At 44.8% G+C, this 23159-nt stretch overlaps 2 protein-coding genes across 4 annotated transcripts; both read left to right on the top strand.

Annotated features, from left to right (window-relative positions):
- Positions 1-829: 829 nt before the first annotated feature.
- On the top strand, positions 830-16942 carry LOC109514682 (armadillo repeat protein deleted in velo-cardio-facial syndrome-like). Of its 3 annotated transcripts, XM_019867970.1 has the most exons (16): positions 830-1078; positions 2436-2546; positions 6789-6965; positions 7861-8408; positions 8492-8970; positions 9374-9557; positions 9679-9796; positions 10934-11105; positions 12054-12071; positions 13362-13489; positions 13559-13709; positions 13818-14010; positions 14177-14288; positions 14504-14591; positions 15048-15127; positions 15855-16942. In XM_019867970.1, exons 2-16 carry the CDS (start codon positions 2526-2528, stop codon positions 15945-15947), a joined length of 2562 nt encoding a protein of 853 aa, XP_019723529.1. In that variant the 5' UTR covers positions 830-1078; positions 2436-2525; the 3' UTR covers positions 15948-16942. The 3 variants fall into 3 exon arrangements, with proteins under 3 accessions (XP_019723529.1, XP_019723528.1, XP_019723530.1); XM_019867969.1 differs by lacking the exon at positions 830-1078 and having other exon boundaries at positions 2154-2546; XM_019867971.1 differs by lacking the exon at positions 830-1078 and having other exon boundaries at positions 2154-2546; positions 8495-8970.
- A 1233-nt stretch (positions 16943-18175) lies between these two features.
- LOC109514685 (bone morphogenetic protein 10-like) lies at positions 18176-22118 on the top strand. The gene is made up of 2 exons (XM_019867978.1): positions 18176-18990; positions 20177-22118. The coding sequence occupies exons 1-2, from the start codon at positions 18657-18659 to the stop codon at positions 21121-21123; spliced, it is 1281 nt and encodes a 426-aa protein (XP_019723537.1). The 5' UTR covers positions 18176-18656; the 3' UTR covers positions 21124-22118.
- The last annotated feature ends 1041 nt before the right edge of the window (positions 22119-23159 follow it).

Here is a 23159-nt window from a genome sequence, read left to right on the forward strand (position 1 = left end):
CCCCCCCCCCGGCAACTCCTCCTCTCTCACACCAAACAACACGGCGCTGCATTAAAGGCTCGTTTGGATGCTACACAGTTTTTCAAATCAACGCAATTAACACCCAAAAAGATCCAACAAGTTTACAGCGGTCATATATATCCCCCCCCCCCACCCCCAAACCTAAAAGGTACAGGGAGACCGTTTGGTGCGTTCAAGGCCAACCGTGACCTTCTGCAGTGTTAATAAATATGCAGCAGTGGCCTCATATGAAAGTGCACACTCACTGATTGTTTTGCGTGCTTGTGTGTGTGTGCTTGTGCGTGTGCGTGTCCGTGTGTGTTCGTGTTCGTGTTCACTGGAGTCAGCCTCAGTTCTTCATGCCAGCCTGAACACAGCAGAGCGGGGCACTTTGTGTGGGTTTTTTTGTGTGCGTGTGTGTGTTGGTTTAATTAGGACAAAATCTGCACTGAGGAAAGAAAAGAATGAGAAAGACCCTGCAGAGTCTGTGTGGGTTTTACATCGCCATTCAACTGATGATATGCACTTTGCTTTAGTCATTCACTGGCAGGATTTTATTATGTTTCACCCGACACTATAAACACAATCTGAGACAATATGATACTGGATAGATCGATAGATGTAAGACGCATATTATACATGATACGATTTGATAAGAAGCAGCTCAATGTGATACTAGAGACAGATGATACTAAGTAGCCTACGATGCAATACTAGAGACATAGAACGACAGCTAGCTAGCTAACTAGCTAGCTAGCTCAGTAGCTAGCTAGCTAAGGAGCTAGCTAGATAATTTAGATTTTCATTCGTCTTTTGTCTTTATTTCATAACATGTGTCTTGGCTGGCTGTGTGGCTTCAAGCCGTTTCTCCATGTTTTTGTTTTTGTTTTTGTTTTTTTTTGGTCAGATTTCAGCTTCTATGTGTTCCCATGTAAATGTAATCTGCCCATGGTATTCATATTTCCAATTATGATTTTTGGGGCAATTTATGAGCAGCAGGTATGTGCGCTACTGCTAACTTACACAGACAGGCAGGAGCAAAGAAAGGAGTTCTGCTGCATCTGCATCAGCATCTCTGGTAAGTATGAGGTGTTTTATTATTGATTTTAGTTTTATGTTGACAAATATTGATTGTCTCCTGCTGTGTTGTAGTATGAAGGTCTGGAGGTGATGTATTGGAAGGTGAATGTGAACTGTGTTTCATGGTTTAGTAAAAATGGTATTCATTCTCAAAGAGGCAAAATACCTCGGTCTCTTTTTTTTTTCTTAATTCTAAATCCATGCGTTATTATATGGTGTTTGTGTGCTATTTTGCAACGTGATCGTGTTATGAGGAGGTGGATTAGGTCACTTAAATCCTCACTGAAGGCCCCCGAAACTCAGTGCCCGCCACTGGATAGATCAAATTCTAATATGCTTTTTTCGTCTTATCAAAAGAATTTGTTTCGATGGGCCAGATGATGAGTAGTGCAGTGCAGACTGCGAGCAGCAGAAGGCAAACCGCAGCCAATTACCTGTGTTTTGTCATTCCAGTGAAAGGAGAAGAATCACAAAATGTCAAAGAGCATTTGTACAAAGGGGTCGATTTGGCCCTGAATCACAGAGAAAGGTGGCAGATACCGTATAGAGATTTACAGATATAGAGATTTACTCTCTTGAGGGTTAATGCTAACACATAATGTTTCCATTATGTGTTAGCATTAAGCTAGCAGGCCATTCTTAAGTCAATCAACACCAATGGCTGACAGTGGTTTGGCTGAGGCAAGAAAGACCACGGAAACCACTAATAGGGGAGTTATTCAGCGAATAACTAAGGATAGATTCCGCATTTAAAAAAAAAAAGCAAATAGGTGAGTTTGTGATTTTTGTGAACTGCAAATATGTGGGGGATGACTCTAGTGCAAGTTGCCTTCCTCCTGCGTGGATACGAGTTGCTATCCTTCATCCTCGCTGCCTCGCAACCAAACTAGAGCGGGCATCTCCCGGGCGCCAGCTGCATCTGCTTGCGAGCCCTTCGGGAAGTGTGTGTGTGTGTGTGTGTGTGTGTGTGTGTGTGTGTGTGTGTGTTTTGATTGCTATTATGTGTGCACGTGTGTGTGTGTGTGTGTGCACATTGCAGGGTGTTTTTTTTTCCCTGCACTCACCCTGAGCCATTCCACACTGTGGATTCAGCACCTTGCTAATAGCGCACACATTAACTGCAGCTCACATCAAGGCGGGGGGTGCGGGGGGCTCCCCAAACCCCCACCCTCTTCCGTGGTCGTGTTGGACAAAATGTGTGCATGCCTTTGCGTCTGCCTGCAAAGTGTGTGTGCTGCTGAGGGTGAGGGAGGGTGCGCAGCAGACAGGGAGGGTGTGCGTGTGTGTGCGCGCGCGTGTGTGTGTGTGCCCACTGGATGGCTGGATGATGTTTGAACTGCCTCACAGGCTCACAGGCAGGAATTAGGCAGAGGAGTGAAGGAGGAAGAAGAGGAGGAGACACCTCATGCATCAATCTGTAGGAGAGAGCGGAAGGAGGTTCCACCATGCCTGCACAAGTCAAGGAGGTACGTGCATGTGTGTGTGTGCGTGTGTGTGTCTGTGTGTGTGTGTCCTCCTCTTCCTCCTCTTCCTCTCCTGCAGAGATGGGAGCGCATATTGTGCCGCTGTCATGCAGGAGACGTCAATTGCCTGCTGTTCGGTGCAGTCTCCTTGTGTTGCACGAGGAGGAGGAGGAGGGCATGATGCTCACATCTTTATCAAGTGTGTGTGTGCGTGTGCGAGCGCGTGTTCGTGTGTGAGCATAAAGGAATATAGGATGTTGATCTTTGATTGTGTCATGAGACGTTGCCCCAATGGGGAGGGATGGAAAGGAGGGAATGAAATAGTGCACACATGCGTGCACACTGTGTGGTGAGTGTGCTGCCATGATGTATCACATTAAAATCTTGACCATGCAGCATTTAATTATTTGAGGGCAAGCGCAAAGTGGCAACAATGGCTTCAACTTTGAGGGGAGAACATATTTGGTCTTGGCTCAAGGTTGGGCAGAAAAAGACGGCATTAGATGTGTTGGATCATGAAGTGGGCTGTTTTGGGCCTTGATGGCAGTACATAACATTAAATGATCATCAGACTTATTGTGACTGTTAATTATTAGTTTTAACATTTACATTAAAAAAAAAAAGAACCTTGTTATTTCAACTTAATTTCATTTATTTTCTTAATTTCATTCACTTTTATTCAAGAATGAATTGAAAAAGATGTTGCTTTCTTATTCCATAAAATGAAATTAAAATAATATTTTCCATTTCATTCTAAATAATGCTCATATTAGTATTTTTAGGCCAAGGATGCAGGTTTGATTTCTTAAGGACCCGGGTTCAAATCCAGGCACTTCTAGGCGACTTTTTAGCACGTCGGCCTTAGATTGCAGAGGTGCAGGGTTTGATTCCCGCTCTGGCCTTCCTGTGTGGAGTTTGCACATTCTCCATGTGCCTGTGTGGTTTTTCTCCGGGTACTCTGGTTTCCTCCCACATTCCAAAAACATGTTTGGCAGGTTAATGGAACACTCTGAATTGTCCCTCGGTGTGATTGTGAGCACAAATGGTTGTTTTGTCGATGTGCGCCTTTCAATTGGGTGTCAACCAGTTTCAATTAGATTCATAATAAAAGTTCCCTGCAGAAATTATTCCGAACTGCAAAGGCAATTCTCCACTATTCATCATTAAATGTAATTTCCGATGAAATGCATGGTCATTTTTTTTTTCCATGGATTTCCTGGTTTGCTTCCCCGTGAGGCATTCAGGATCCATTTTGGTTTGAATTTCTGTAATATTGTTGTCGAGTCAATTGTACATTTTGCTCAAAATATGGCACAGCGGGAAAGAAGTGATGGCGTCATCACGTTTGAGTGAGATGAACAATGACACGATGACCGCCTGTTCGAGCTAATATGCACGACTTTTTCTTCAGGATTTATGTTGAGGAGCTTTTACGAGTTAGCCGTGCCCTTGAGCTGGATACTAAAAGTCGATCTAATAGTCTTGGTGCGGCTGGCTTCAATAAAGATCTTCAGAATTTTTCCCTCCCTCGTGATCAAAGTCAGCAAAGGCCAGATTGTCCGACGAAAGATTATCCTGGGATGCAATTAGTTACATTTTCAAAATCGTTCGGCCCTGGTATCTTCCCCACTTGTTGTTTTCTCCGAACTCCCGTCAGATAGTGAGCGATCATCTCGACCCATTTGGCGCGGGCGAGTGCACTTTTTAGTGACGCTGCAGTGACTTATTTGAATAAGCTTTGACTCAGAGCTGGCCCGGCATCCCCTCTGGAGCTTGACTCATCAGACTGAGGGGACGACAACAAGCGGGAGCCTTGTCCGTCCAGACGCTATTGCCCCACCAATCCTTCATCAAGCTGTCTACGCAGTGACTCTTTTTTTTTTTTCCTCCCCACATAAAATATCCAATCAAATAATCCTCCCTGGAGGTGTTTGGGGGGGGGTCGTCGTTACATGACCCTTCCATGCCCATATTTGGGATGAGGAGATGAGAGGCTCTTGTGTAAGAAAAAGCGAGAGCTTTCCCTTTTTTTTGTCATGCAAAAGAGTTGAGTCGGGCACTTCAGAGCGCGAGGAAGAGAATGAGAGAGCGAGAGAGAGCAGAATTGGTGGAGTTGATTAGCTTTTCACCATTTTATCTCCATGCTTGTGCACCCGACTGCACCTCCGTCCAGATAACTGATGGGGTTCACATAAAGCTGCATGTGTCCAATGGGATTTTTTTTTTCCTCATTTTTATTTCTATGACCAGCTCCAGTCTGTTTTCTCTGGCAGCAAACCTCACACAGAACAAACACAGTCTCACTATAAAGCTTCACATCCCGCCATCCGTTTTCTATAGCTTGTGCTCATTAGGGCTGTGCTGGAGCCCATTCCAACTGACTTTTGGCCAATTACAGGCCGCACACGAGGGCCCATCAGATTAATTGGCTGACATTAGCTCGGTTTAAAGTCCGTAAAAACTGGCCAATTTTCTTTTTTTTTTTTCTTTTTTTTTTTTATCATTTTTTGCCGGTTGTTTTTTTTTCCCCCCTCCATAAGACAATGATAATGACATTCCAAAATACGCCCCCATCCCCCAAAATTTGTGGGGAAAAAAATCTGCCAATTTTTCTCTCTGTTGTAAAGGAAAAGGAGAGCAGTAAAATGATCTGCCTGTCATTGTTGTAAGCTGAAAGAGAATAAAAAAGAGATTTTAATCATTATATTTTTTCAAATTAATCAGCCGATATCAGAATCTGCATTGGCCAAAAAAAAAACGTCACTATCTCGAAAACCAACCATTCGCATCTCATACGCTACAAACGCACAACAAATTGATGGGTAACCATTTTCAAAAATAGAAGCTAATGAAAAGAATTCAACTATTATTCATTTTATTTTAAAAGGGGACCTGGCAACACAAAATGCTTTTTGAAGGTTGAGACAAATTGCAATATTGGTATTTTTTGGTCAAAAAGCCTAAAGTTGCCACACATAATTTGGTCTCACGGGCCGTAATGAATGATGTGGCCCCCGGGCAGCGGGTTTGACACCTCTGCTTTAGAGTTTTCAATTAACCTCCGCCGACTTGAGCTAAGACAACTGGGGTACACCTGGACTGGTCATCGGCCAATCACAACAAACGTATCGACAAACAAGCAGGAGAAGTGGCAGTCAAACAGGCCAAAATGCAGAATACCAAGCAAGAGCTCGTGGAGCACTTTTCTACGTGCCTGCCTGTATTAAATATAAAATCCATATCGAAACAAATGAGAACGTCACGTTTTTTTTTTCCACCATAGCTCCATCTGCTGGATGGATTGCACTAACCCCTAACATAAAATCAATGCAGCATATTTCATATGGAGCTGTCAGGTGTTATTTCTTTTCATATTTGTCCGGGAAATGATGTCTTATACTCCACATTTACTACATTTAATCATCCCCTGCAATGGTGTCATCGATCATTTGTCCTGGATTTCCAATCAAAAGGCTGTCAGGAGTGAAATGTGTGTAACAGACAATCAGTTACGGATTAACTCGCTAGTGCGGTAAAGAAGTTGCCGCCCACATACCCGAGATGGAAGTAAGTGACAACCAACGACATTTAATTGAACAGGATTTTCAACGCAATATAATGCATCCTAATTCGTAGAAAACGTTTATAATAATTAATTTTACATGCCCTGACCTTGATCCTGCGAAAGTGACGGCAAAATATCGCAAAAGGGTGGGGAGAAGTGGCAGGAAAACAGCCAAATTGCAAACTTGGAGTGTGAGGTTGGGGAGCTGTTGAATATCTCTTTGAACATAAATGACAACAGTTTTATCAATTAGAGTCCATGAAGATTCGAATCAATTCACTTTTTCCCTCGGACGAGTCAGTTGAAGATACACAGAGCGAATGTTCGTCTTTTCCGTCCGTTGCCCATTTATTTATTTATTTATCTATCCATTATGTTGTTTTGCTTTTTTTTTTGCGCAGGCCTGCAAGACGTTCCCTGTCATTTTGAGTTCGTCTCAAAAAGAAAAAAAAAAGTGCTCAGACGAATCGCTGTGCAAAGTTTGGCAAAGTGCAGCGAAGGGACGCGTTTTTATGCACCTCCGTATGAACGCTCGATGATGGCTTGTTCTGCTTTTGAAAAGAAGAACACCACTTTTCCCAGTGTTTGTCCAATTGCAAAACTATGTTTGTGCTGACAGGGGCGGGATGCTTCAAATGCTGCCGAGCTGTCATCCCTCAATGCACGTGTGTGTTGTTTAGGAGCAGAGCTCGGAGGGGCCTCCTGCTTTGTCGCCCTCACGGGAGGTGAAACACGTGGCGGTGGATCCGCCATCCGCCAACATCAACGACGAAGTGGACACGTCCGTCGCCTCCGCCATGACGTCAACTAACGATAGCTCCACCGAGGCCGACACGCCTCTGCAGACCGACACGGAGGTACGCCGGACCATCTGACTAGCATACAGACAGACAGACTGACTCACGGTGCCCCCGAGAGTCCCCCGAGTGTCCTAAAAAAGTTTTCTTCAGTTTCAAACGTTTCGGACCATGATGGTGACCACCTCGATCAACTGCGTGTGTACTCACGCGGCGATCCAAATTTAAAACCGGACCTGACTGTCCATTTTCATCGTCTTCGCCACATTGGCTGGACCTTGACATTCTCATTAGACTCAAACATAAACTTATTTTCAATTAAGATGGGGTCATTACTCTTTGGCAGCAAAGAGGGTCTCGTTAATTAATGGCAGCACACATTAAGCGAGGGAAGATGATGAGATGTGATCGCCGCTGTGGGAAATAAGCAGGAGCTGACGGTACAATGTGCCATTGCAAGTTCCCGTGTTGCCTGGAAAACTGACGTGGGTACATTTTTGGCACCACGTCGAGTGACATATTTAATTTTTAAAATGAGCAGATGAGCCAGGTATTTCATGAATGACGCCCCCCCCCCACCAAAAAAAAATCTGTGTAAAAACAAACAAGAACATTAGTCATTTTGATTGTGTAATTTTAGGATTAATATTTTTCTCATCGAAGAAAAAAAGCATTTCTCTTTTGTTTTATTAACAAAGAATCCATCAATCATTTATTTCATTTAAAATATTTCATACATAATGTCAAATTAATGATTTTTATGACAATTTATTTGTATCATTCCCAATAAAACATTGAGCAGTTATTAAATAAAGAGAATGTATGTTTTCTTACATATATTTTTATTCTATTGTTCACAACAAATAAAGTAACACACTTTGCCCACCCTTGCGCTAACCCCACGTTAGCATATATAATCTGATTACATGCATACGTAACATTTGTGTGTTGCTAGGAGTTGAAGGCTGCGGATCAGGAAGTTGACCAGAGGCCAGGCGAGCTGCATCAGAAGAACTTTCAGTCAAATGTGCCAGTCCGGGTAGAAGATAAAACCCCAGCAGGGGAACCGAATCCTGACGCTGAACCTTCTCAGACACCCGCCACAATAGCCGCTCAACCCGTTCCTCAGCCTAGTGATCCTCAGCAGGCCAACCCGGACATCCAGAGCAGAGTTTACGCCTTCCCTGATGGCTACAGAGCCCCCGGGGGGGATTTACGCGCCGGCTACGGCAGCCTGTCCCGTGGCAGCAGCGCCCTCCACGGCTACTGGCCAAACAAAAACTTGCAGCCTGGGGCGCACTTCACGTTGCCCTTCCTGAGGGACGGCTACACTCCGGCGGGATTCGGCGGCCCGGCGGGCAACGACGGCCTCGGGGACGAGTCGGACAACCCCGTGGACATGAGGAACGACCACCCGGCGGCAACTTACGCCACCTTGGGAGGGATTCACAACTTGAGGCCCATTACCACCATGGAGCTCCTCAGGGAGCCCTCGAGAACCAGGTAACTAGCCGATACAAAAACTACAAAATAGGCCCCCCACCGTCAACATGTCGTCGACTGTATGCGTTCTTTTGTCTCTCAAGAAGTGGCTACGACGAAGCCTTCATGGCGCAGCTGGAGGGCAACCTGAACCCTTTCTTCCGGGCCATGTGCCGAGCGCAGACCCTGCAGTTCCCCCACAAGCGCAGCAGTATGGTGAGCCTGGACAGCATACGCAGGGACCCCCGCTGGAGGGACCCCAACCTGCACGAGGTCATCGCCATGCTGAGCCATCCTATGGACCCGGTCAAGTCCAACGCCGCAGCTTACCTGCAGCACCTGTGCTACGAGAACGACCGCATCAAGCAGGAGGTGCGGCAGCTCAACGGGGTACCCATGCTGGTGGACCTGCTGGACCACCCCAAAGCCGAAGTCCACCGCAAGGCCTGCGGAGCCCTGCGGAACATATCCTACGGGAAGGACCACCACAACAAAACGGCCATCAAGAATTGCGACGGCATCCAGGCTTTGGTCCGACTGCTGAGGAAGACGAGCAGCATGGAGGTCAAAGAATTAGTCACAGGTAAAATTTCAACATCCCGACTGATTTTTAAAAGGGGAAGTCTCTGAAAAATGAGCGATTATCCTGTGGCATGAGTGATTTTTGAATCAGAGATCAGTTCTGGCCCACTCGTCAATGTGAAAAATGTCATCTTGACATTTGCTTGGATTTTTTTTTTAAGTCGAGAGACCCCCTCACCAGGCTAATGAGAGTTTTGAACATGTAATCCGTGTTGAGTTTGACAGTAAATTTGAACCGAGTGACATGAAACAGCTTGACACTATTTGCCAAACTGCTGCTTATTGTGAAGTCGGTTGAATGGGGTTTTAAAATGAGCCGAATGATTGGTCGTATCTGGAAAAACCGCTAAGTCCAGTCACTCATATCCCAAGGCACACCGTTATGGTGTCTTCTTCATCTCCAGGCACTCTGTGGAACCTCTCGTCGCATGAGCCCCTGAAGATGACGGTCATCAACCACGGCCTACAAACTCTCAACGAAGAAATCATCATCCCCCACTCGGGCTGGAGGAGAGAGCCAGGCGACCCGTCTAAGCGGCACAGCGCCGAGTGGACCACCGTCTTCAAGAACACGTCGGGATGTCTGCGGTAATCTTGGCCGCCGGCGGGCAATAAAATGACAGGCGGCTGTTAAATTTTTGTGATGGATGAGGACTTTTTAGGTGTGGGGGGGAGGCGCTTTTGATGAAAGACCATGTCGTTGCCGCAGGAACGTCAGCTCGGACGGAGCCGAGGCCCGACAGCGGCTGAGGGAGTGCGAAGGGCTCGTGGATGCGCTCCTGCACGCCCTCCACTCGGCTGTGGTCAACAAGGACACGGACAATAAGGTCGGTTGACAAAAAGCCTTCACTCTGGAGCATGCACTGATACCAAGTGTACCGATACCACGAGTATGCCTGAAATTTCAAATGTTTCCTGCGGTGTAGTGCCAACTACTGCTGGAAAGGACTTAATTGATGTCTATGTTTTTGTTGTTGTTTTTTTTGTACTCAAATATATCGTTGGCTGGTATCGGCAGCCTTCAGTTTATAGTAGACGAAACATATTGGTGGCTAATGGGGCAACTAGCTAGTTTGGTCGAGTTTTGCGGCAGATAGCGCCAATGTATGTATGCGCAGTGACGCATGCGACTGATGTATGGCTGGCTTTTTTGCGTCTTTTTTCATTTGCTGCTGTGGACGGGCAGCTATTGTATATCGTTAGCATAAAACTGAAACGGTTAGCGGTGAATGAGGTAATGCTATGGGTTCGTCCCACACCCCCATGGCGCGCGACTTGTCGATTACGAGGCACGTAATGGGCACCCTTGCTCTAAACTGTCCTTAAATGTGAACATGAGTGTGACCGGTTGTCTATATGTGCCCCGGGATTGTTCGTCAACCCCTCCAACATCTCTCTTGCCAAAAGCCATCTGGGATCGACTCCAGCTCACCTGTGACCCTAATGAGGATGGATGGATGGACAGATGGAGTGGATGGCAAAAATGACCATTTGCTGGATACGTTGGGTCACCGTCCCACTTGCCGCTAGCGCTGCGTGCTTCTTACTCCAGAATGAAGCTCCCCATGTGGACATTTGCTGCTTTAATCGTTGGCTGGCAAATGATGGAAGTTGATGTCGGAACATGGAAGAAGAGGCTCGGAGGGGGCAGGAAGTGTCACATCTCATTGCAGTGATGTTGTTTTGGATGCAGCCACTGACGCAGGGGGGGGCGGTGGGGGATAACGGAAGACGGTTGTGGGGGGGCAAATGTTAAAATCCTATTGGCTCCAAGTCAGGAAGCATTACATTTATGTGTCATTAAAGCGTCACACTCCATCAAGTTAATTGAGACGATGCGCCAAAGCTGCCAAGTGCAATACGCTCCGTACGCACGCACCATATCGCCATGCTGCAGCAATGCAAATTAACGAGACGTTTCATTGACTACGGTTCTTCCTTCTTGTCCTTTATCTTCCGTCTAGTCGGTGGAAAACTGCGTCTGCATCCTGCGAAACCTTTCCTACCACGTGCACAAGGAGGTGGCGGGCGTGGAGCGCCTGCAGGAGCCTCACGTCACGCAGCTCATGAGGTCAGTGACGCCGCACCGGAAGAAGAACAACGAGCCTGACTGCTTTGGAGGCAAAAGACCCAAAGGTTGGTGCAGGGCACGTTTTTTTTTAATAACCTTTATGATTAATGGCAGCCTGGGCTCGCCATTTCTATTCTGCGCTTCTGTTCGATTCATTTTCCAAATTGCAGGGGGCACCTCTGGCTGTTTCCTCAGTTTCAGAAGACGAATGTTTCTTTAAGGTCTTTGTGGTTACAGTAAAATTACATTTAAAAAGAAAATGAGACATAAGAATACAATGAGAGTTAGTGTTTACTACAAGCGGGAGTTTGGCAAATAAAATGTGTCAATATTCCTCAAAAAGGAGCCTTCAAGCTCTTTATTCCCACTCGGCTTTGAGTAATACAACGGTTAGCATGTATTCTTTATCCTCTGCAAAGAACGACTAATATTCCTGCTGAGGAGTGAGTGCTCCTCTGTCTCCGTGTATATCGATATGTCTGTTTTAAATTGGGGGGGAAAGGATAAAAATATTAACTGTTGACATTTATGGCAACAATGTTTGTTAGCACAGCAAAGCTAGCAAGTTCTTTGCTTCAAAAGTTATTTTGACTTCTCTTTAAGTTGTGCTTGAATAGAAGTGACAACTCTTCTGTCAACTTTTATTTCGTAGTCGTGAAATGCAGAAAAGCCGATTTTCACATCGGCAAACCTGAGAGCATTGAGTTGAATTGCACAACTTGAAATTTTATCGACGTTTGTTGAAGTTTTGAGTTCTCCCAACTTTTTTTAGTCATGGAGTCATTTCCTGAATGCGTGCCTGCCCTCTGTTTTGATAGAGGCCAGACAAAATTAGACTTCTTAATGATGGGGGGAAACGATGACAAAATATATTGTCAATAAACATGGATTTTAATGAAGGCACAAGAACACTGAGAGTCTCTATGTCATATATCATGCTTGTGTGTTTTGTGTGGGTTGTAATCTCTCTGACGTTCGTCTTTTTTGTCTTTCCTACCCTCCGCATTCATCAGAAGAGTGGTTCAGCCATGGTCAGTAACTGTTTTTTCTATATTTTAATTTTTATTTCATCTGAGTCGGGAAACACAGTTTTTTTTTTTTTTGGTTTTCTTTTTGACAATTCCTCACCACGCGCAAACGAGATGATCATACGAAGACCTCCCCTTTTGTACAGTCGACGACGATCAAACACGGACGGCACTGGCTTGCTTGTTCGCTTTGTATGCATGGCGCTGCAGTGAGCTGCGAGGGGGAAACTCGTTGAAATGCAAGACCACGCGTCAGCACCTGCCCCCGCTCGAGGACACTTGCGTTACTCCAACGGAATGACCCAGCAGCTGAAAGAGGGCCACTATCCCCCCCCTTCAAATATACCGCTTTTTCCGCTCCTGGCTTATCATTGCAGGTGTCCAAATAGCTTTTTGTTGTGTAGGGCGCAGACGCTTAAAACGTGGCTGGAAAGTGAGAAGTGCAGATGTCATCTCATGCTGAAGCCCGCCAATGCAAAGCACGCATGTTTCTTCATTGTTTGTAAGCAGGACTAATCCAATTTTAAAAAAAAATAAAAAAAATAATCGTGGTGAGGATTTTTTGGAGGGAAAAAAAGTGCAACTTGAGGAAAATTTTCTCAGATTGTGGTTCTGCACCCCAATTAGTCTACTTAACACAAATAAGCGCCTCTCTCAAGTAGAATACTCATCAGGAAAAAAAACAGCAGTTGAGTAGTCATTTTATTTGCTCAAGTATATAAACCTTTTCCTTCATTCCTCATTAAATAATGCATCAAAGTGAAAATTCCACCATGCAGTTGTTATCAAAAGTCTACACGCCCCTTTTTAAATGACATTTTTTTCCCCCTGCTATTAAAAAAATGAGACCAAGATAATTCATTTCCAGACTTTTTCCACCGTCAATGTCGTCTATAACCTGTACAACTCAAATGAAAAAAAAAAATACATTTGTGTCAAGTAAAAATAAACAACTCGGAATTTATGGTTGCACAAGTGTGCACACCCTCTTATAATCGGCGATGTGGCTGTGTTGTGATTTAACTCTTAGTCACATTCAAACCCGAAAATAAAATTCAGATGATCTAGTAGGCTTTTCCCGACATTTTTTTTTTTTTTCAACTGACTTGTACTGGTTGTAGTTTAATGGTGGCAAAAAGGATTTGAAATGATTCATCTTGGTCTCATTTTTTTTCTTATCATAAAAATCTGAAATTTGAGCAGCTGTGTGCTGACTTTTTATGTCCGCTGTATGCAGAAGGTGAATGCGTAAAATTGGACGCATGACTTTATTTTTCCATTTTGCCATCACAGGTTTGAAGATGCTGTACCAGCCCGAGGTGGTGAGACTTTACCTATCTCTGCTCGGCTGCAGTCACAACGCCAACACCTTAGAGGCGGCCGCTGGAGCCCTGCAGAACCTCGCCGCAGGGCACTGGACCGTGAGTGGACACTCGCTTCTCACTGTACAGACCGGTGAATCGCCTTTAAACCGCCGCTTATTCTCACAGTGGTCCAGTTACATTCGAGCCACGGTGCGAAAAGAGAAAGGTCTGCCCGTCCTGGTGGAGCTGCTGCGCTCCGACGTGGATAAAGTGGTGCGAGCGGTGGCCATTGCACTCCGTAACCTGGCCATGGATAGACGGAATAAAGACCTCATAGGTACCTGCTGGCAAGTCTTTACAGAACCGCTGCGTGTTGGGATTTAGTGTAGGGGTCTGCAACAGAGGTGGCAAAAGTACTTCATGACTTCGCACCGCCGGTCTGCAGGCAGCTACGCTCTAAGGGACCTGGTAGGCAACCTGCCGTGCGGCCAGCAGCGACCGGCCAAAAATCTGGAAGGGGACACGGTGGTATCGCTCCTCAACACCATCCACGAGATCATCAGCGACAGCCAGGAGAACGCCAAGGCGCTCATCCACGGCCACGCTGTCCAGAAACTGGTGGCCATCAGCAGGTCAAGGTGAAGCTCAAGGTTCCATGCGTTCATCCATTTTTTTTTTGAGCGTTTGAGTGAGCTGGAGGCTATCCCATCTGACTTTGACTTTTTATTATGTCAGCTCTCATAAATGCTATTTATTATTATTATTTTATTATTATTATTATTATTATTTTTTTTTTTAATTCAGCCAGTCAACACGTGAAACCAGGGCCGCCTCCCACGTGCTTCAGACCATCTGGGCCTACAAGGACCTGAGGAATACCCTCAACAAGGCGGGCTGGAACAAAAGCCACTTTAAGGTATGAAGGATATACTGTATTTGTTCATCAGGAGACGTATCTTTGTTTATTCCACAATTTAAAACAGTTGTCGGTGAGTACTGATTTTTTTTTTTTTTACAAGCACGAATAGAAAACAAAACAAAAGCCATTAAAAAAAAAAAAATCTATTTTCCATAACACTGTATGTCCCCTTTAAGATAAATGTGATATTTTTTCTCAACTGTCTTGCAAAGCCGACGGCAACCGGAGTGGCGAAAAAATCCAAGAGCGTGAAGCAAAGCGGCGACGACATCACTTTGCCTCTCATGGACAAGTCCCAAGGTTGGAAAACATTTTTGCAAGGGTTTTTCATGAATTTCAAATGTTATTTGATGTCTACCAAAAAGCGAAATAAGAGGTGAAAAAGCTGTGTTCAAACAGGGCAGAAGCGGCTCAGGTTGTAAGGGAGGCGTGAAGGCAACGACGCGGCGTCAAGGTTATCGCGACAAAGATGTGTCAGCACTGGAGACGGGGCTGGCTGCCTGCATTCTAAAAAGTTCAGAGGAAGGGACTAAGTCACATGACGCTTGCATTGGGTTGAAATCTCCTTTTTCACAATTTGGTCACCAAACACTCCCAGTGAGGAGTTTGTAATTGTGTACAGTCTGAATTTCAATGACAAGCTGGATGTGATTCCACAAGGGGGCACAAATTGCATACAAATGCCAATTATTGACATGTTATTATGCCTTTCATGGAAAAACATTTCTCATAGCATTTTTTTTGTTTGTTTTGTAGATGTGTTTTCCAGCAGTTTAGAGCCTAACGATAGAGCGGAAGATGGAATTGGACCTGTTGTTGAAAGAGACCCTGTCCCGGTAAAACAATGTTTATCATACCAGATTTCCATGTCCAGTGGTGCCTTGAGATATGAGTGACTGCATTTCTGAGTTTTCTGAGATACGAGCCAAAAATGAGGCGATTTTTTTTTTCCTTCGGGCTTTCGCAGTGAGCAGCATTTGGCAAACAGTCAACATTTTCTTTTTGTTTTAAGAACAACCAAATAGCAGAGACTTTCAGTCCACTAGCTTAATGCTAATGCTAAATAGCATCTAAGTTGGCGTGCTATGAACCTGCAAGCAGCGGATTGAAAACAAATGGTGCAGAAACACATGCACACAGACAATATAACAGTACGCACAGTCACGACTAATATCAGTACAATGATGAGCGGAGAAGCAGCTCAATGGTCATTCAGTCAGGACAGTGTGACAAACAATGTTTCATCCTTTTGAATGAATTTTAATTGTCATTATTATGTGTTTTTTTAATCGAGTAGAATATTTTGGAGTGCTTTTTGCCCTCTTTAAAATACAATTTTTGGGTGAGGAAGGCAAGAACCGATTAACGGCCTCTCCATTCATTTCAGTGGGTAAAGACGATTTGAGATACCAGTGTTTTGAGTGTATCTCAAAGCACCACCATGTTTCCTATTTTGGATGCTTTTTATATTACTGCTGCGATTGTAGCATTGCGCCGCCAAGCCTGTCTGTTTGCGCCACGTCCAATAACGTTTGCATATCTGTCCCTCCCACCCCCGCGCAGGCGATCAGCGAGAGGAAACACTTCATCCGAGCTGGCAGGCCCGCCGTGGGCCTCATGGATAACAAACCTCCGCCGCTGGACTCGTGGGTGTGAACGCCACAACGCGGCCGTTTAACAGTCGGGACATCACGACACGCGGTAGAGACACTCTCCAGTGGCCCACATGTGCATTTATGCAAATTGATCCCACGTGTAGTATCAACAACCCCAGTACCTGTAGGTTTTTTTTTTTTTGTTTTTGATCCTAGAGAATGACGTGCCAAATATTTATCACATGCTTATTTGTTTATAGATTTGATGAGATTCCCAAATATACTGTATAGGAAGAGGATCGTGTCTCAAACTTGTGGTAGACATGCGGTATGAAGTAAGCCGAAATATGCAAGCCGCGGCAGACGTCCGACTCCAAAGACGATTGAAATAGCTTCACTGCACACATAAGCGCTTAAACACTTCAACGAGATTAAGCTGGTCGTCTCGAATCAATTCCCCCCTCAAAAATGTTCTGTCTTTGAAGGAAGAACGATTCAGTTGAGAAATTATAGTCCCCAAAATTTGGATCACCATATCAGCAATATATTGCAACCGCCGCCAGCCTGGTGGTTGTCGCTGCCAAAAATGAAGAAATAATACTTTTCATCATGGTCAATAATAACTCAAAATGATAATCATACTAATTACTGACAAACTCTGTGTGCCATTTGCGAAACTGCCCCCCAACCCCCCCCCCCCCCACGTTGGTTCCTGAGATGAGATGTGTAAATGTGTAAACAAAAGGACTGTTAATAAGCTAAATGGATGCATTTATATTGTGATATTTATTATATATAATAGCCATGTTAAGAATCCGAGGTCTTAGACGCAGGGTCGCGCTCCCCCGTCAGTCAGTGGTCCTTTACGTTCAACACGAGTCTGGTTTGTAGTCGCTCGCACCCTTTTTTGCATTGCGATGTTGAATGAAAATAAAACTACGTGTAGAATTTCTCATTTTTACCCGCCCTTATCTTTTCCACCCTAATGGCGAAAAAAAAAAATGTTCAAAGAGACTTTTAATGGCTTTGATCATAATTAAAAAGCAAAGTAACCGATTTCGGTCATCACAGCAGCATGTGTTGTTTGTTGACGCCGCTTATGGTCCTTGGCAGTCACTGGACTGCAACATTTCAGAAAGAGTAAATCACTTCCTGGCTACGCTCAAAGTGGGGGGGGGGCTTCATTGACTTTACTAAAAATCATATTTAAATCTTATTTTCTCTAAAAGAACGACTTTTCTCTCTGGAAAAACAAAAATGAGCTTTTTCTTTGTTTTTTTTTTTTGTAGCCCTAAAACTCCTCCTCTGGTCATTTTAAATAGTACCACACTGATTTAGTCTCTCCTGGCATTTGCATAATTAATTGGAAAAAGTCCTTTCATTACCCATTTTAATTTAAAAAATGACACGATTAATCGCTTTTGATGGTGACAGATTAGCGTGGTTTAAACACCCTGTGTTTTGCCCACCCCCTTCTTCTCCCTCGCCTGTTTGCAAAACACATAATTGAGCTCATTGAATTAATTTGCCTTGAATTAAGCTGACGAACTGCAGCAGCCTTCCCGAATCCTCTCAGGGTATTAAAATAGCGCAGCAGCAATCTTTATCGTACAATAAAATGTAAGATAGTGGAGCTCAGTGTATGTTAGCGAAAATCCCCCTGGCACGCTTTTCTTGTTTGCCTAACAATGACTTATTATTCTTGCTCTTTGGTTCTCCTAAAGCGGGTGGGCTTATAGGACAAACAAACCCTCGAGTCATTAATCTCCAAATATGAGGATGACTTATTTTGCGAGGAGACAAAGCAAATACTATTGTGAGCGGCAATATTTTCCTTGGGGGAGTTTAATGACTTTGCGACTAAAGGCATCTACAGTTGTGGTGATTCAGCAATTACTCAGCGGCAGATTATGGCGGAATTGTCATTGGCGAAGCTCCTCACAGTTAAAAAAAAACAAAACAAAACAGAAGATATTACGGACCATATTTTACAGTTTTTTGTTTTTTTACTGGTGCCGCATAAAGGCCTGCAAAATCAACATAATCTAATGAGCTCCAATACCAGAAGTACATCCAAAAAAATCGTATTAAAAAGTGAATAATGAAGGTTCGCGACGGAGTTGCGTTCCTACGGCGCCAATGTTGATGGAACCTGAATTTGTCCGCAGGTTGCAACACGCTTGAGTCCGTCACTAACCTATCTTCGTGCGAAAAGCCTAAATCTTGAAATGCATTATGTTGAACTACCGTGCGCTCTAGTCGATCTTAAAGCTTCGCTAGGTCACCTGGAACCCGATAACATGAGAAGCTGTCCCAGAAGGGGTTAAAAATATGAACTAAAACCTCAGAGGTTTCAAAAAAGTAAATGCTCAAGTTAAGAGAAGATACCCGAAAAATCTGCTTAAGTACAGTTTTTCCCTTACACTTTGTAGTATTTAGGATTGGAGAGGTTTGCCGGAATGCGCATTCAACGTCATTGTAAGGAGGGTCAAAACGAGAAGGTAAGAGGTGGTAGGCGAGAGTTCCGCGCAGGGGGGTGGGTTGGGGTGTTTTAGAGGAGGGCCCGAGCAGGACCCTGATGACATCTCCAAACATGTCAGCAGCACACATTGGACAACACAGCCCTGCCCTCAGAAGCAAAGCACGCCATCGACAAGGGCAAAGCTGTTTTGTCTTGGCCTCCACGACCAACCCATTGTACGTCGACCCCCCGGTTGAGTCCTTCCACTCACATCTTGTCATCCGCTACTTTTTGGGATAACCTTACACCATGACCCTCCAGTCCGTGATCCGCTTCTCGAGTGTCTTTCTCGTCACGCTGACCGCCTTGATCTCGAGCAGTCCCGTCAGTCCACCCGAGAGTCGTCCCCGGAGGCCCTCTGTGGTTCGGCACGCGCGTGACAATACGCTGCATGACGCGCAAGACTTTCTCAGCCACTTTCTGTCTACGCTGAACCTGACGGGGGAGATGCAACTGGAGCAGAGGCCCCTGGCTTCACCGAAGGACCCACCAGAGTACATGCTGGAACTCTTTGAGCAATTTGCCAATCACCGGACGACCGTCGGGCCTTCCGCCAACATTGTCCGCAGTTTCAATAACGAAGGTACACACTCATCGAAAAGATTATAATACTGTCCAATCTGCTTTTTAAAATGGAGGTTAACGTTTAAGTACCTCCAGGTAAGACTCAAATAATGTCCCTCACAAGATCTATTGACTAGGTTCTGGAGGGTTGTCTTTAATCTCTTCCAAAGGTAAGGTGTATGTGTCCAAGATTTAAAAGTCAATAGTTAAGGGTACAAAAGTAGAGCCTTCAAGGGCAACGTTCCACGTAGTCGTTGGGACCCTTTCTCTGATATTGTCGATCATGAATTAAGTGAACGTTCAAACGATGGTTGGCCACGTTTACTTCATACTTGACATTTAACGGTTCGCCGAACTCTTAGAAATAGAAGCCGGAGGAGTTGAAGTCCCCCCGGTCGTACCGTTTCCCACAATGCTACTCACTGTCATTTAGGGGTTACGTTTACAAGATGTAAGATTCAAGAGTGAAGGGTCCAAGAGCTGTTCCTTAGAGGGTAAGACCCTATTTTCAAATCTCTCGATTGTCACTTTGAGGATACCACCTAATTAAAAAAGTCACAACTCTCCTATGAGGCCCATTAATGGTTTCTGTCAATCTAAATGAATGTACTCCATTAAGTTGTCTTGTGTATGAAATGTGCAGGATCAATAAAGATGCATTGCCTTGCTATTAAGGGTTAAAGTTCCAGTTTGCTTGGGGTGTTACCCTGTATTTTCCAAAAACCGGGGTATGCTCGTCCCAGAGTTGTAAAACTCAAGAGTACTCAAGCAGTTGCTTTGTGGCTAACACCCCATTGACAGGTCGCAAAAGGTTTTGTCTGGTATCCTCGATTATTGCTTTATCGCATTCCAATGGACGAGTCATTGTACTCCTAAGGGCACATTGAACCCTAGACCTGGGAAATCCAGGTCCAGGAAGTAAAAACCCTGACACAGTTTGGCTTTAGCCACAGGTGCAACTCGTTGACCTGCCGGTTGAGTGGAAGCACCTGTGGCGAAAGCCAAACTGGCGGGGTTTTTACTTCCTGGATCTGGATTTCCCAGGTCTAGGGTTCAATGTGCCCTTAGGAGTACAATGACTCGTCTAATTTATCTTTGCCAAAGATAGGATTATGTTCCCAAGTTGTACAAGTCAAGGGTCAAGGGTGTAACTTTAAAACCCTAAAGTGGACACGACATTAAGAGATACTTGTTGATATTTTCAGATTCTTCCCCTTTCGGAGTGACCGCCAGGGGAGTAAGGACACACCCCTTGCTCTTCAACATCTCAGTGCCCCACCACGAGTACATCACCAGAGCCGAGCTTCGCCTTTTCACCCTCGTCCACGGAGCCCAAAGACCCTTTGCCGGCCTTGAGTGCAAGGTGACCATTTACAAAGTGCACAATGGCGTAGTTTGGATCAAGGAGGTCGGGAACGAGGTGAGAAGGCGGGATCAAGAGGAGTCTAAAGACCTGGAGGAGCTAGTGACAAAGCACATCCACGCCAAAGATAAAAGCTGGGTTTCCTTGGACCTGACTCATGCGGTTGCGCTCTGGCGGAAGTACGGCGGAGTGACGCACAAGCTGGAGGTCCACGTCGCCATCTTAGGTCCCGAGGAGGAGGTCACGTGGGGCGAAGGTGAGGTTTTTGTAGACATCGAGCGAAACGTGGAGGGGAACCACAACGCGGTGATGATCGTTTTCTCCGACGAGCCCAACAAACGCGATAATGCGCGTGAGAAGGACCGTCCCGAAAACACGGAGCAGATTCTGTTCCGGCCGTTTGTTAGCCACAACGGGGATGAGCGCAAGCTTATCTACGAAACCCCTGCTCGGGTCCGCCGCGACGTCAAGGGCAAAACCTGCAGGAGAACTCCGCTCTTTGTGGATTTTAAAGACATTGGCTGGAACGCGTGGGTCCTCCGGCCGGAGGGCTATGAGGCCTACATGTGCAACGGAGTGTGCGCCCCGCCCATGACCTCGGAGGTCTTGCCCACCAAACATGCCATCGTGCAATCACTGCTCAGTGTTAAGAGTCCGGAGAGGGCATCGCGTGCCTGCTGTGTACCCACTAAGCTGGAGCCCATTTCGCTCCTTTATTTCGATAACGGGGTGGTCACCTTCAACCACAAGTACGAGGGCATGGTAGTAGCAGAGTGTGGCTGTAGATAGTGACGCACACACATAGCGACACGCTCACACAGAGGTAGAGACTGTGCACCGATGGATTCTAGCCTGTGCTTGTTGTATCCACACATCGTCACACTTTAACAATGACACTACGTGGTGTAAAAATATTGTATAAATGCAAATCTCCAGTCATTATACTACTATTTAAAGTTATGTCAATGTTGTGATGTGCAGTATGTCGCTTTGTTTGTTGTATGCCATGACCATAATGTTGTTTAGACCAGTGATTCCCGAGTGCCGTGAGAGATTATTCGGTAACTGTCCAATATTATATCCGTGATCATAACATTTTTTTCATCAATGGCCGGCGTCAGGCCAACATTTGTCAAGATTTGGTTGATTACAATTTTTTTTTTCCCAAATTGAAGCGGAAGGTACAGAATTCCATGTGTATCAACATTTTGGGACATATTTTTATGTGCCTCGTCCACAAGCCTTAGTACACTTCATTAGGTATGCCTAATGAACAATCATAATGACAAGAATGGCACCGACCCCCCACCCCCGCAACACGTGAGATTCCAAGAAACCGAGGTTGGCCATAATTCCGAAAGTATGTTCGATTCAATTGCTTTTGGACTATTTTACAGATGGAACTGGGGCCTTAGTCAAGCACGAGGGAAGTATGAACAGTTCCAATTTGTGGTCACAGTGTGAGCACAAAACCTTTCGCGCCTCTGCTAGAGAGGAAAAAAAAAATGTCAGGAAAAAGCCTACTAGAACATTTGGAATTTGCTTGCAGCCCATCAGAGGCACTTTAAATGGTGGCAGGTGTGAGTTTGAATGTAATTGGTTAATTCTGAACGAAGCCACATCCCCGGTTGCAACTATAAAACATTTTTTCACTTTTGATAGCTTTCAACCACAATGTCATGAGGTCAAAATGGCATTGTAATTGTCCTTCATCTGTTGATTTCCATTTTCATACCTGTGCAATTATATGTCTGGAAAAATAAACACATACTGTGAATAGATTTGATAGAATTTATCTATTGATTGCCGCTTGCCTGACAACCTTAATCCCTCTCATCCCCTCTTGCATCACATGCCTGGCGGGCCTCTGCCCGCTGCCATGCCACCGCGATAACGAGGTGTCAGAGCCTGGAGTCTTGTGGGCCGTCACTCAGGCCGGGACGCCGCTCCAAGTGGCAACGTTTGTGAGAGGGTGGTGTCAGATTCCTGGTCCCCAACGCCAGCGTTCTTTCGGCGACCCCGCCGTCGGGTTGACCTCGGAGACCTTCCGCTTACTTTTTCTTACTCGGCCTCGCATGCCACCCCAACCTTATCGAGGCCCCCGGCAACCGTACAAATGGAAAAAAAAATATGTGGCACATCACCACTTAACTGGAGCTGTTAACAGTCGGAAGTAGATAACAACAATGGTGGAATAACACCGTGGAAACTATCAAGGATCAGCGCTCTACTTCCAGTGGGCCAAGTGGATGTCAACTATATTTGATTTCAGTCCAAATATCGCCCTGATTTATTTAAGAAATTTTTTAAAAATGTTGAAAACGTGATAGCAATGTTAACGGTGGTGGAAGCGTAGTCTTTTTTTTTTTTCCTTCCAGTGATCACCAAAGCGGAATTACAGTACAGCTTTTTTTATTGACAGAATATTCATTTTTACATCCCAATAATATTTCTTTGTCAATCTAAACACGGATGAGAACAAAGCAAAAAGAAATACGAAAAATCTGATCTTCCAGTTCAATCCATAGCTACATAAATGGGGGAAAAATATTGACAGACTTTATTTAAACAAAATAAAGATTACATACAAACATAACATTTAAGTAAATATATCCAAATTGTCAGGAGACTCCAAATAAACAACTTAGAGTATACTGTATGTCAGAAAATTTCTTTGTTAGCTACAAATTTAAGAAACTCAATGTAACAATATCAATCCCCCAAAAATTCAAACATGGAGTAAAGTGAAAAAAAAAATTGTCTGTGAATATGAAATTTCCCAAACAAAATAAAAAGACCGACAATAGTGCACATTTCTGTATCTT

The sequence above is a fragment of the Hippocampus comes genome, unplaced genomic scaffold (assembly GCF_001891065.2).
Source record: "Hippocampus comes isolate QL1 unplaced genomic scaffold, H_comes_QL1_v1.1 scaffold19, whole genome shotgun sequence".
Taxonomy (NCBI): Eukaryota; Metazoa; Chordata; class Actinopteri; order Syngnathiformes; family Syngnathidae; genus Hippocampus; species Hippocampus comes.